Raw genomic sequence first — 14476 nt, 5'->3', positions numbered from 1 at the left:
GAAGTGTAGAGGAACAAAGAATACTATACTATGACTGGCACTGTGGATACCCCCATTATTTCAAGTGTTTCAGTATCTAAATCAGTCTTTTTTTGTAAGTTTTTAGACAAATATTAGCAGATATATATATATATATATATATATATATATATATATACTGTATATATATATATATCATGGAATACAAGAGAAATGTACATGTTCATGAGTTTTATTTTCAATATATGGCACATAAAATGATAGCTGGCATAAACTCTGCATCGCATTGCCAGGTTTTCCATCTGCATGCATGTTTTAGGAGTTATGCATGTAAATGGAATAGTGTATAATACATACAATACATTGTGGATATACGGTAAGCTCTTCAGTTTTTGTTATCAGACAAATAGACAGTTATTACTTTTAATCCAAAAAGCAAGAGAATCTGGATGTTTGTAGGTGTTTCATGCAGTACAAATGTAACCATGGGTTAGAAATATGCTACTTCTGACACCAAACAGACATCTAGAGGCATCTGTATTTTTTGTGCATGGTACATTTATAGCATATATATAATAGTTATAACAATGGATGTGCTTTATTACATTTATTATGTGTGCCTGCCACTCAGATAATCTTTGGGCGAAAATAGATGCATAAATTATGATGATGGGCTCCCCATGTTCCAGGGCACAGATGGCAAGTGTTTAACCTTCAAGGTCTCTTGTGGATAGGGCAGGAAACAGAACAGGAAGGAGAAGCAAGCAACAAACAGAAGCGCAACCTCATGCTGAGTATTACATAGACATTGTTTGTGGGAAGAACTAGAAATTGTAAATTCTAAGAATAATTTATGGGGTTTCCAATACGTGAATAGCTGGATTAATCTATGCAGAAGCTTTTTACTGATGTATTACAATCCCAATATAACTAGAACAGAATGTTACAGACAGAGACAGAGAATATATTGTGTTTTTGGCTGATACCCTTAAAGTCGTTACTGCACAGGCTGTGCTGTACAGAATTTCTTAACATACTACCTTGTGCTGATACAATTGTAGATGTGTCATATTTTATTTATAGCATTAAATATGTTTGCACATATCTATCATTAAAAACCCAATGAATATAACATCTGTCTGATCACCTCAGGCATGCACAGATTTTCTCGTAATAATATTGGTCATTTACTGCATATATGTTCCCATATACTGTCATTTCAAACCATAGACTCATCCTTTTCGTTGTAGATTTTGCTGCGAAGTAAGAGGTATATGAACTTCCTATATATTTCCCATTCCTTTTGTAGCCATTCTTGGTTTTGGCTCAAAAACACCCAACAAAATCTGCAACAACAAAAAAAAGCTATGCTTTCACAATGTTGTTCCTCGGCCTAAGGACAAAGTAAATTTTAACCTTACAGGTAATCTCCCACCACCAAAAGTTTTAAACCCCTTTTATGCTGTTTTAAACGGAAATTAGTGGCATAGTGAATATAGGCTTCCAACCCACCCATGCCACCTTTGGTATCGCTCATTCCCAGCCATGATCTTTGGTGCCCTAACAAAGTGTAATGCCCCTATAGTGGCTTCTACACAGTATCGTGTCCCCTTGTGTTTCCCACACAATATAATTCCAATTATAGCCCCTACAGTATACTGCTCTCTTTATTGTGGCCCCTACAGTATACTGCTCTCTTTATTGTGGCCCCTACAGTATACTGCTCTCTTTATTGTGGCCTCTACAGTATACTGCCCTCTTTATTGTGGCCCCTGCAGTATACTGCCCTCTTTATTGTGGCCCCTACAGTATACTGCCATCTTTATTGTGGCCCCTAGAGTATACTGCCCTCTTTATTGTGGCCCTTACAGTATACTGCCCTCTTTATTGTGGCCCCTACAGTATACTGCCCTCTTTATTGTGGCCCTTACCGTATACTGCCCTCTTTATTGTGGCCCCTACAGTATACTGCCCTCTTTATTGTGGCCCTTACAGTATACTGCCCTCTTTATTGTGGCCCCTACAGTATACTGCCCTCTTTATTGTGGCCCTTACAGTATACTGCCCTCTTTATTGTGGCCCCTACAGTATACTGCCCTCTTTATTGTGGCCCCTACAGTATACTGACCTCTTTATTGTTGCCTCCACAATATAATGTCCCTCTCAATGTGGCCCCCACAGTATAATGGCTTGCTCACTGTGGCCTCTACCATGTAATGCCTATATATATGGCACCGATCGCGGGTCTTAACTCTTTAGTTGCTATGATAATACTTGACTGTGGCATTACCCAAAATGGTATCAATAAAACCAATAGAGATGAGCAAACAGTAAAATGTTCGAGATTCGATATTCGTTTCGAGTAGCCCCTCAATATTCGACTACTCAAATCGAATATCGAACCCTATTATAGTCTTTGGGGGGAAAATGCTCGTTTCAGAGGTAGGCAACATTCAATCAAATTATACTTACCAAGTCCACGAGTGAGGGTCGGGCTGGATCCTCCGAGCAGTCTTCTCCGTGCAGCGTCCCCGCGGCATCTTCCGGCTCTGAATTCACTCTGCCAGGCATCGGGTCTGGGCAGAGCTGACTGCGCATGTCCGCACTACAAGCGGGCATGCGCAGTCGGCTCTGCCCAGGCCCTATGCCTGGCAGAGTGAATTCAGAGCCGGAAGACGCCGCGGGGAAGCTGCACGGAGAAGACTTCTAAAGGTAGGAGAAGAACCAGCGTTGATTGGCCGACTGTATAGCATTCGGCCAATCAATGCTGGTTCTGCATCGAACTTTTCCATTCGAATAGCGAGTGGTACTCAATCGAGTACGAGTATTTTGAATACTGTAGTATTCGGTCGAATACCTACTCAATCGAGTACTACTCGCTCATCTCTAAAAACCAACATCTTGACCTCCATAAACTGATGTCTTACCCAGCTCCACAAATTTTTCTATTTTACAAATTTTTTTAAAAGGTATCAAAATATTATGAATACTATATAAACATGGTATCGCCATGAATTATACTGACCCACAGAATACAAGAAACACATGATTTTTGCCACCTAGTGAATGCAGTAAAAATTACACCCATAAAAAATTGGCACAAATGTGTTTTTTTTCCCAATCCCAATGAATTTTGAATCTTTTTCTAGCTTCCCAGTACATTGTACAGGATATTGAATGGTTTCATTACATAGTACAATTTGTTTTGCAAGCAATAGGCCAACTGAAAAATGTAAAAAAAAATGATGTCTCTTGGAATGTGGGGAGGAAAAAACTGAAATGCAAAAATGAAAAATGACTTGGTAGGTTAAGGGGTTAACCATGCAGGAAAGCCAGGGTATGATACAATTTTCTCGTTGCTTTTAACCCCTATTTTAGGCTATACAGTCAGGTCATATTTTAATATGACTTCCCATTATTGTTGGCCATAAAGACCTATTGCACCTGTGGATGAAATAGGAGGCTCCAGTGGACAGTACACAGCATATATGCAGACAATGAAGGTTTTCATGATTATAATGAGAGCAGTTACACAGCACAATAATAAGGTCTCAGTGAACTATGGCTTCTTCCCCTGCAGCATTGTGCTCATCCACTGCCTGTAAACTACATTGGTAGTACTTTGGGCGACCACTAGACGTCGCTGTCATTTTTCCTCACGCTCTCATTGCCGGTGCCTTTCTGTTCGCTTTCCATCGCTCGCTGCTCTCGGGCCTCGGGAAGGGTTGAGCTTGTGCTGCGTGACTTTCCGGCCTGTCAGGAGAGAGGCTGCCGTGTGCGGAGCTGCTCCAGGTCGCCATTTTACGCCCGGCCGCACTGGTCTGGTAAGGTTCTCTTAAAGCATCTTATTCTGCATAGGTAACACATTGCGGGGCAGCGGTAGTGTCCTCATTCATTCCCTTGTGCAGTGCCAGGTTGTATAACCGTGTGCGTCATTGGACCTTATAGGTGGGCTACATCTGGCCTGCTGCTGCGGGACCTCACAGCTTACCATATACAGCCCCAAGGATGAGGAGACCAGACAGTCCTGGGGTTAAAGGTCACAGGAAACCTGTAAGGTCCATCCTGTAATGGACTCCCCGGGTCAGCACTGGTCCAGTCACTATCAGTCCTGTCTTGTAATGCTCTTACCTATTCACTGTGCAGAGTTATTCCTCTACAGCTGCCTCCTGCCCTATGTTATTCCTCTACAGCCTCCATCCCACCGTATATTACTCCTCTACAGCTGCTGTCTTACCGTATATTACTCCTATACAGCTTCCATCCCACCGTATATTGCTCCTATACAGCCTCCATCCCACCATATATTACTCCTCTACAGCTTCCATCCCGTATATTACTCCTATACAGCCTCCATCCCACCAAATATTACTCCTCTACAGCTTCCATCCCACCGTATATTACTCCTATACATGCCCCATCCCACAGCATATATTACTCCTCTACAGCTTCCATCCCACCGTATATTACTCCTCTACAGCTGCTGTCTTACCGTATATTACTCCTATACAGCTTCCATCCCACCATATATTACTCCTCTACAGCTTCCATCCCACCGTATATTACTCCTCTACAGCTGCTGTCTTACCGTATATTACTCCTATACAGCTTCCATCCCACCGTATATTACTCCTATACAGCCTCCATCCCACCATATATTACTCCTCTACAGCTTCCATCCCACCATATATTACTCCTATACAGCCTCCATCCCACCATATATTACTCCTCTACAGCTTCCATCCCACCGTATATTACTCCTATACAGCCTCCATCCCACCATATATTACTCCTCTACAGCTTCCATCCAACCGTATATTACTCCTATACAGCCTCCATCCCACCATATATTACTCCTCTACAGCTTCCATCCCACCGTATATTACTCCTATACATGCCCCATCCCACAGCATATATTACTCCTCTACATCCCCCATCCCACCGTATATTACTCCTCTACAGCTCTCATCCCACAGTATATATTACACCTCTACAGCTCCTGTCTTACCGTATATTACTCCTATACAGCCTCCATCCCACCGTATATTATTCCTCTACAGCTGCTGTCCTGCCTTATGTTATTCCTCTACAGCCCCCATCCCACCATATATTATTTTTCTACAGCCACCATATATTATTCCTCTACAGCCCCCATCCCACCTTATATTATTCCTCTACAGCTGCCGTCCTGCCCTATGTTATTCCTCTACAGCCTCCATCCCATCGTATATTATTTTTCTACAGCCCCCATCCCACCGTATATTGTTTCTCTACAGCCGCCATCCCACTGTATATTACTCCTATACAGTTCCCATCCTGCCGTATATTACTCTAAACTTTTAGCCAATTTGCAGCAATATACCATATATGGAAATATGTTGTTATTCTCATGAACTTTAAATCCTGCTGTATATTATTCCTATAATGCTCCCATTCTGCCGTATGTTATTCCCCTCTTCCCGTATATTCCTCCTGTGCAGCGCCCGTCCTGCCGTATATTCCTCCTGTGCAGCGCCCGTCCTGCCGTATATTCCTCCTGTGCAGCGCCCGTCCTGCCGTATATTCCTCCTGTGCAGCGCCCGTCCTGCCGTATATTACTCCTTTAAACCTTTAGTCAATTTGCAGCAATACACCGTATATGGAAATGTATTAAATGTGGTGTTTGCGCTGGTTTAGTTTTATTGGAGTTAAAAGTATTATCATATCATACTGTATGACAGTACAGGATTGAGTAAGGGCTAGTTCACACAGGGCAAAATGGTCAGCATTTTGACACAGAATCTGCATCAAAATCCTGCTCAAGAAACCGTCTCCCATTGAAATCAATGGGAGCTGATAATTTCACACGGAACTCTGTGTGAACTAGTCCTAACAGTTTATTATCGATTTGCTCTGATCTGAGTTTTGTTTTTTTGTAGAATTAAAGACAACTTCTTTTTTCCTTCCACCTCCAGTCGATGATCAGTGTTGGGAAAACAAATGTAAGTATAATTCAGATTGCAACAGGAAACCTGTTGAGTATTGTGTAAATGTCTGTCCAGATCTGAGTAGAAAAGTTTTCTTCTGTGAATTTTGTAGGTAATCCCTTTCGATTACGACATGTCTAAAATAATAGCAGGGAGTCTTCTAATCTTGACATGCCACTATTCACTAAAACATAAAGCACGTTCCATATAACAGCTCACATGTCAGAGGATCATGTTCTGGATAACCACTAAAATCAGGAATAGGCAGCAGTTTTCACTGTGCTGTGTAATTTTTTAAAGTGCTGCTATGGGTAAAAGATATAAATGACCCTTCCATTGACTCAAAAGAAGACTGGTGGGGATGTGACACCTGGCACACAGATTAGCTGCACATACACATATCGGGGATGGAAGCTAACAGCTTTGTTCTCTATATAGTGGCCAGGTTGAGCTACTGTATATCTACTCCCACTCAATTCACTGAAACTGTTGATTGGTGGGAAAGTTGGACCACCGACGATCTCATCTGATGACCTATCTAAGTATATCATTCATATCCCTGGCACAGAAAGCACCTTTATCCTTTACCGGACCACCCATTGGGTTTTTACGTCCGGAGGTTGGTTGCCTTGTTCGGCAAGGAAGTACCAGTACATCCAAGCAGATTTCAGCAGCTGATGCAATGGGGAGCCAGCTGTAACTTCAGTTTTTTAGTAGCACTTTGTGCTATTAAATTAAAAAAAAAAAAAAATGAAAAGTGAAAAACAGATTCGTTTTCTATTCTCTTTTGTTTATATTATCCCAGATATGAAAAAAAAATTAAAATGCATACAAAAAATGAAAATAAAGCTCTACGTGTCACCTAAAAAAGACGCAGAAATTAGTTGAATAACACAATGCTGTATAAAAAAACAAAAAACTTGCAAGTCTTCAGTAGGTGATACCTTTTTTAATGGCTAAGTCATAATGATGACAGAATATGACGTTTCAAAGCTTCCTCTGGCTTCTTCTTCAGATATATCTAAAAACACTTTCTCCAGGCTGCATATATATGTATAACTGGACACAGGGATAGGATTTCAGGAGGGAGGGGGGAAGAGGCTTATTACTATATACATATAAAAACATAATCAATTCCCAGTTCCCAGATTCTTTATCTTTAGTTCAGTGATTTGTATAAAAAGACATGAACCCAAGTGATGTGTTCAATGATGATAATGTTATAGCCCTCAAAATCTCACATACAAAAAACATGAAAATGTGTCTGGTCCTGGAACACAAATTTGCCCAGTACTGAAGTGGTTAAAGTGCTTGACCAGTTGCTACAACCACTGCCTATATGTCTGGGCTTATGACCATCTGATGCTCAGGATCCCCATCTTTTAGCCAGAGCAAGCAGTCTGCTGTGGAGGTAACATTGTGGCCATGTATTGGAGAGTCAGTCATTCATGTGTATGGACACCATCTGATGTCTGTACCTTTCCCCTGTACTGCTACCTGCTTCTCGTGCTGATAACAGCTAACTGGTTCCAGCCCCCCAGATACTTAGTAATTGATTGCCATTGTGCCCTCAGAGAAAAAGTTCCAAAAACCTCTTTTTCCACCACTCCGTCTTGATGTTAGGCTCTCCCTACATAAAAGGTATAGTCTTGCCCAAATAATAATGTTAGGTTCACTGTCCTGTTTTCTGTTGAATACGGCTGTAGAAATCCAAAGTTCGCTGTAATATCTGGGTTAAGCCTAACTCACAAATATGTTTGCAGACTGTAAAGATATGAATGAACATCCCAAGAAACGTAAAAGGAAGACTTCTTTTCCTTCTCGATATGCGGGACAAACTTCTGCTGTTTCTTCACCAGGTAAAATCATGAGCCCGGACCTTTCCTGATAAGTATACTTTGAATTCTATCTGTGATGAGGACTACGTGGTAAAGAGCGCTCTTCTTACCGTGTATGTTACATATTTATTTCTCCTCTCTTCCAGATGTCACTGTTCCAGTGAAAACCATAGAAAATAATGGGATATATTTTGATCACTGTTACAGTGTCTGTTCTATAATTCAAGCTGATCCCAAAGTTGTAGAAAGTGAAGGTAGGTAAAAGTGGATTTGCACTGCCCAAGTTTCAGGCTGGCAAAGACAGATTGACATAATGCACTGATCAACCTTCATCTCCATTGAGATAGACCAAAGTAAAATGTGCGTGATAGGAACAACTGCAACTGAGAATATCCTTGGCAGATCACCCTTTACAAAGAGCAATGTGCTGCAGATAATCTTAAATCTTTATCCAGTGTAAAGAAATGGCACCAGCTTTTTGTTGTCTGCTGGCTACACCAGTTACACGGGCCAGCTATTGCAAGTGAGCCCTATGAATAATTGGGCCTAAAAGACAGATAGGAATAAGAATAGAATATATAGAATATATGTTCAGTAGTGATGTCAGCCTGCTCATGTTTGTACTGCACAGGGTAAGACTGCTTAGAATAAACATTGATGTCAGAAGTGCCTAAGATTTCATGTTTGCTTTGAACCCTGTTATAAGTCAGTGGTATCCTTTGTGCAACTTACCTGGCACTGCTTTGCCTTCCATTTCTGATGCAAGCGTAAACCTAGCTGTAGTATGTTATACTTGGCCCCAATCCTATACATACTACAGTAGCTTCTCTTGTGTGATTTACGCTAAGTAGAATAGTAGAACCTTATGCTACTGCTTCCTGACAATATCTGTTTCCATTTCCTTTTATAGACTGTAATTATTATAAGACTTAGTTGCATGATGTAAAGGTTTATTGTCCAGCTCAGTTCCTTTCTCGGAAGTGACTTAGGGCGGATTCATACCTGCGCTCGTGCGCGCTTTAGGACATCCTGCCGGTTTCCCCATCTTCTGCCCAGAGAAACTGGACAGGGGACAGAAACCCGGCAGTCAGTTTTCAAACCCATTCACTTGAATGGGATTGCAAAGTGTCCGCCCGTGAGCATCTTGTGTCTCTTCACGGCAAATCCGTTTTTTTTGACCGGACAGAAACTCGGACATGCAGGACTTTGTGCCTGGTTAAAAAAAACAAAACGGTTTCACTGCAGAGAGGCACAAGACGCTCACGGGTGGACACTTTGCAAACCCATTCAAGTGAATGGGTTTGAAACTAACTGCTGGATTTCTGTCCCCTGTCCAGTCTTTCAGGGCAGAAGACGGAAACCCAGCAGAATTGCCTAAAGCGGAGATTGGGCGCAGGTGTGAACCCGCCCTTATAGTGATTGTTATTTTAATCTCTGTAGATATGTGATGGAAGCAGTGTAAATAAATGATGTATAAGAAATGTTGCTCTGTTTGATTCTTAGAGGATCTACCCAGCACTAATGGAGAAAGCAGAGATATGTGCGAGTCCCCCACACTAATCCCTCAACCAGTTCATGAAGATGCAGTTGTAGAAATCCATACTGAAGAGCCAGAGTGTGTCCCATCCCCTGTCATAGAGGAGGAGATAAAGGATGTGCCGCTTCAGATACAAGAGAGCCCAGAAGGCAGCCCCTCCTCCAATCTGACAACACCTCAGAAGTGGCCATTGCTGAGGGCCAACAGCAGCGGCCTCTTTCGTTGCGAGCAGTGTGACTACAACAGCAAATACTTCACTGATCTAAAACAGCATATGATCCTGAAGCACAAGTGCGCAGAGTCTCACATCTGCAAGGTGTGCAAGCAGAGCTTTTCCAGTGATGAGCTACTAGTAGAACATGGAAAAGTGCATGAGGAGGAGCAGCTGAGTTGTAAGCACTGTGAATATAAGACCGTCTCGTTCGAGAATCTTAGTCAACATGTGGCAGATGCCCACTTTAATGACTTTCTCTACTGGTGCGAACAGTGCGATTTGCAGTTTTGCACAAGCAGTGAACTGTATCTGCACTTTCAGGAGCACAGTTGTGATGAACAATACTTATGCCAGTTCTGTGAACATGAAACCAATGACCCAGAGGATCTACATAGTCATGTAGTGAATGAGCACACTTGCCGACTGATAGAGTTAAGTGATGCCTATAACAATGGAGGACGTGGACAATTCAGTCTATTAAATAAAATAAGTTTTGATAAATGCAAGAACTTCTTTGTTTGCCAGGTGTGTGGTTTTAGCAGCAGGCTCCATACCAATGTGAACAGGCACGTGGCGATAGAGCACACCCGTTTTTACCCACATGTCTGTGATGACTGCGGGAAAGGCTTTTCTGGCATGTTAGAATACAGTCAGCATTTAAACCTGCATACATCCGAAGGGGTCTACCTGTGCCAATATTGTGAATACTCAACAGGTCAGCTAGAGGACTTAAAAACTCACCTAGAGTTTCGACATTCAGCAGATCTGCCTCACAAGTGCAATAGCTGCCTTCTGAGGTTTGCCTCAGAAGATGAACTTAAGACTCATGCTCAGACACATGAGCGAACTTGAATTGTTCTGGCATTTACAATGTAAGAAACACAACTGGCGTCTGCCAAGAAATTACTGTACAAGATCCAAACACTTTAATATTTCAGACAATGAATCTCCATATCTGTGTAGCTTGCATTGCCAGCTACGGACTGAACTTCTTATGACTTGAATCAGCCATTCCCGGAAGATACGATTTGTGCAAATGATAAAGTAAACACTCCTATTTCTAAGGCAGTAATAATAATTGTAGTGACAAAAAGATAATAATAAAATCCTAACACTGCATGCTCAGTAATATGAAGTGTATCAGATTTTTCTTTATATATTCTCTCTACATTTGTTGTTACTTGTTGAGTACATCAGATGATGCTTGGTGTAAAACAATAGCCGGATGAAAGAAAATCATTTGAAACATTGTTTATTCTCTGTACGTGAGCAAAATATTAAACTGGGGTGAATTATTTTTTTTTTCACAGTCAAACTAAATATCCCAAGATGTCTTGACACCAATTATTATTATTATTTTGTTTTTAATGAGAGTGCACTGAGTAATATGGCCTCTGTATGCAGGTGTTTCCCTATATGGATACCATACATATAATAAATATGCTTCTGCATGTTAGATATAGTCACGTCCTTATAATTGGTGATCACAAGAATTAGCAGTTAGTGATTGATAACGCTGGTGTTACGAATTAGAAATTCATTTTCTCTATAAATATGGTAATGTATGGCCCATGTTTTGTCTGTGGTCAATACGGGGGCAGATTTACTAATATTGTCTAATATTTAGACCATTTTCATTTAGGCAGTATAAAGATTAAAAGAATACATTTTAAGAAGTAAAGTCCTTCAACTAGGTCCAAGTTTAAAAAGAAAAATAAATACAAAAAACTTGCATATTAGGGCATAAACAGGTGATCTGTTCAATATGTCTGAGACTGCTAAATAGAGATGAGCGAGTAGTATTCGATTGAATACCTCGCTCCCATAGAAATGCGTGTAAGTGGCCGAACACCAAAGGGTTAAGCGCAGTGACTATTTCATGCGCTTAACCCCTTGGTGTTCGGCCGCTTACACGCATTCCTATGGGAGCGAGGTATTCAATCGAATAGTACTCGCTCATCTCTACTGCTAAACTATTGCCCTAATACACAGATTTTTTAACTTGTATCTGTTATAAAGTTGGAGAGTTTTTCTTTTTAAAGTGCTGGATTGTTCTTGGCGTTATCTTGACGCACTGTGGAAGACTCTAGATGTCTTCCACAGACACTAAATGTGTTACAAGGTATATACGCCAGCATACTGGCACATTTAGTTTAGTAAATCTCTCCCAATGCATTTCAAGTGCTTTTCTTTGAATTAAAACTGAAGAGATTTGACTGAATTTTAGCTTGTTGCCAAGGAACATCTTGTAGAATCTTCATGCTATGGCAAATGTCAGCAGATGAAGGGTCCCTTAAATATAATGCTATAGTAAAAAATGTAATTTAAGTTTTGGGGATTTTTTTTGTGAGTTATTATTTCTACTTGAGACTTGGCTTGTGCCTATAAAGAATTGTTATGTGTATTTGTGCTTGTATGGTTTCAGTCTACAATCTGTCTCTATCCTGTTATGTTTCATAATAAATTGATTTTCTGGCTCAAATATATATAATATTATAGCAATCTTTCACAATGTTTCTGACACATGAGTTTGACTAATCCAAGAAAAAAAACCAAAAAACCTTGAATAGTTTGTACGTCTTAAAGATGTCCCTCTGGACAGTTCTATACATTTATGCGGTATATAAAAACGTGATTTACAGATATTTGATTCTATACTATAGAATATTTTGGAAAATTTGTCAAAGGGGTTTTTCAAAGGCCCTATTAGGGCATATGGATATTATAAAAAGGAGGACATCAGGTCAGGACCTCCTGTAAAGGTCAGAATAGGGAGTGTGGAAGACCCAGGTCTGTCCATGCATTCAGCTGGCTGGCATGTAATTCTGCATCTGACTAATAAACAATTCGTGCAAAAATATAGAACCCAGATGTGTTTATGGGTACTGATGACCTAAGAAGAATATTGGACTGTGATATGCCATTCTCGGTAGTTAGTAAAGATGTATCCTAGATGCAAATGGTGTCTTAATCGAATAGTGCCACAGGGACAAAAAGGGCCTCTTACACTCTCATTTTAGGTACTTCTGGCTCGTTCTGTGTAAGCCTGGGAGTCTCAGAGAAGACCATGTCGAAGGAGATCCCAGTGAAGAGTAGACTAAAGGGGAGAACGTGGATTTTCTCATGTCACAGTGTGCTAATTCATAAATGACTGCTCAGAGTAAGTCACACAAATCTTGACCATGTACTTTTGTATGGTGTATGGTCTGGGACTTGTCAGAAACCCAGACATGATTTATTTTTTTTATTATTGTGGACAGGTTATCATATAAAGAATAGAGAGACACCGAGCACACTTATAGTGTAGATGGTCTATTATAAATATGTAGATGAATTATCTGGTGTTTATGAAAAGAACTCAGGACCTGGTGGCCTCTCACCTGATCGGGTTGTGACTCCGTTCACAACTCCGTTTTCAGCAATATTAGGCTTCGTCAGAGTGAGAGTGGCAGCACGTCTCTATAACACTGGTCAAAAACCAGGAGGATGCACCAATGGAAGAACAAAAGGACGGCGCTCTCAGGTCCAAAGGAATTTATTCAAAAAGAAGATTGCACAACGCAAAAACAGTTGCCGCGTTTCGGGTCGGAACCCTTTATCAAGTGCGTAACTAGTTAAAAACAATAAATATAGTATATGTATAAAAAACATGAATATACAAAGACATAATTTAAAAAACAGATTAGCTTGTCAAAGAAAAAAACAACAGACCACGACGTTATTAGGCAAGAAAATCATTTACCTATAAACCCAGAACCTATAAACAAATCCAAGGTATATTATATGAATTCTGAATTAAGCTCAGGTGATGTATTACACATCATTAGTCATAGACAAACTATTATATATTGATCATATTATTCATACTCGAGATAACTATAGATCCTTAACATCCCATATGTTCAGTGACTATTATTATATTTCATTAGAACAAGATTCCAGCAATAATATTGTCTTACCTTCACTAATCGAGCTTCACTCAAGCTAGGAAGAAATAAACTCTATCCGGAGCGCTACTCGGCCTATTTAACCGTACCGCTCCATGTGCCACTTCCGGAGGAAAAAGATGCGGTCCAAGCTGGAACGCATGCTCATTAGCTAGATGTTACGAGCCTTTGTGCAAATTTTTTCGGCGGAATATTCTATCACCACAAGAGCACGGCACTCCGCCCGCACCAGAGAAACCAACAGTACGGGCTAAGAAAAAACGGTGGTACGACCTATCAAGAGTCGTATAGCTAAGTATGCAAATGTGAATAAAAAATAAAATAAAGAAGTCATGCGGTTCAACCTGGAACGCATGAACTTCTGCGCATGCGTAAAAGGACAATCTGCTATACGAGTCATCTAAAAGAATTCATAGTGATGATATTTGCCTAGGACGTAACATAAAAGTTTAGAAAATGATTCTATAATTAGAAAACATAAAAATCTATATGATTACATTCCTAAAAATATATATATATAAATATAGCCCACCATGTTCATGATATACTCGATATTGGTACATTAATCAAGCATTAATGAAGCACAGGTGACACGGATATCATCCATCTGCTATCCGTGCAATTTGTCCACAAAACCATTACTGCACACATTTTTTATGCATTTTATTCTAAAAAAACGAGGCTGAGCTAAACATGCATATATGGGCGAAGATTCCTATCAAGCAAAATAATTTCTGATTATAGCCATTAGAGATGAGCGAATAGTGTTTGAAACTATAGTTTTGAATACCTCGCTCCGTAGGAATGAATGGAAGCGGCCGGTGCTTAACCCATTGCTTTTCGGCGGCTTCCATTCATTCCTATGTGAGCGAGGTATTGGAAACTAAGTTACGAATACTATTTGAATCAACTCTAATAGCCATGTTATAGTTGGTTTCACCTGCAGTAGAAGTGATTTATCAAATGCCTATATACAATATTAAGATCGTGATACA

At 40.3% G+C, this 14476-nt stretch overlaps 1 protein-coding gene across 1 annotated transcript; it reads left to right on the top strand.

The window, feature by feature from the left end:
• Window positions 1–3673: 3673 nt before the first annotated feature.
• ZNF639 (zinc finger protein 639) lies at window positions 3674–11383 on the top strand. The gene is made up of 5 exons (XM_075268593.1): window positions 3674–3803; window positions 5898–5960; window positions 7709–7804; window positions 7930–8037; window positions 9287–11383. The coding sequence occupies exons 3-5, from the start codon at window positions 7720–7722 to the stop codon at window positions 10384–10386; spliced, it is 1293 nt and encodes a 430-aa protein (XP_075124694.1). The 5' UTR covers window positions 3674–3803; window positions 5898–5960; window positions 7709–7719; the 3' UTR covers window positions 10387–11383.
• Window positions 11384–14476: the final 3093 nt, after the last annotated feature.

The sequence above is a fragment of the Leptodactylus fuscus genome, chromosome 3 (assembly GCF_031893055.1).
Source record: "Leptodactylus fuscus isolate aLepFus1 chromosome 3, aLepFus1.hap2, whole genome shotgun sequence".
Taxonomy (NCBI): Eukaryota; Metazoa; Chordata; class Amphibia; order Anura; family Leptodactylidae; genus Leptodactylus; species Leptodactylus fuscus.
This window is presented reverse-complemented; position numbering and strand designations above follow the sequence as displayed.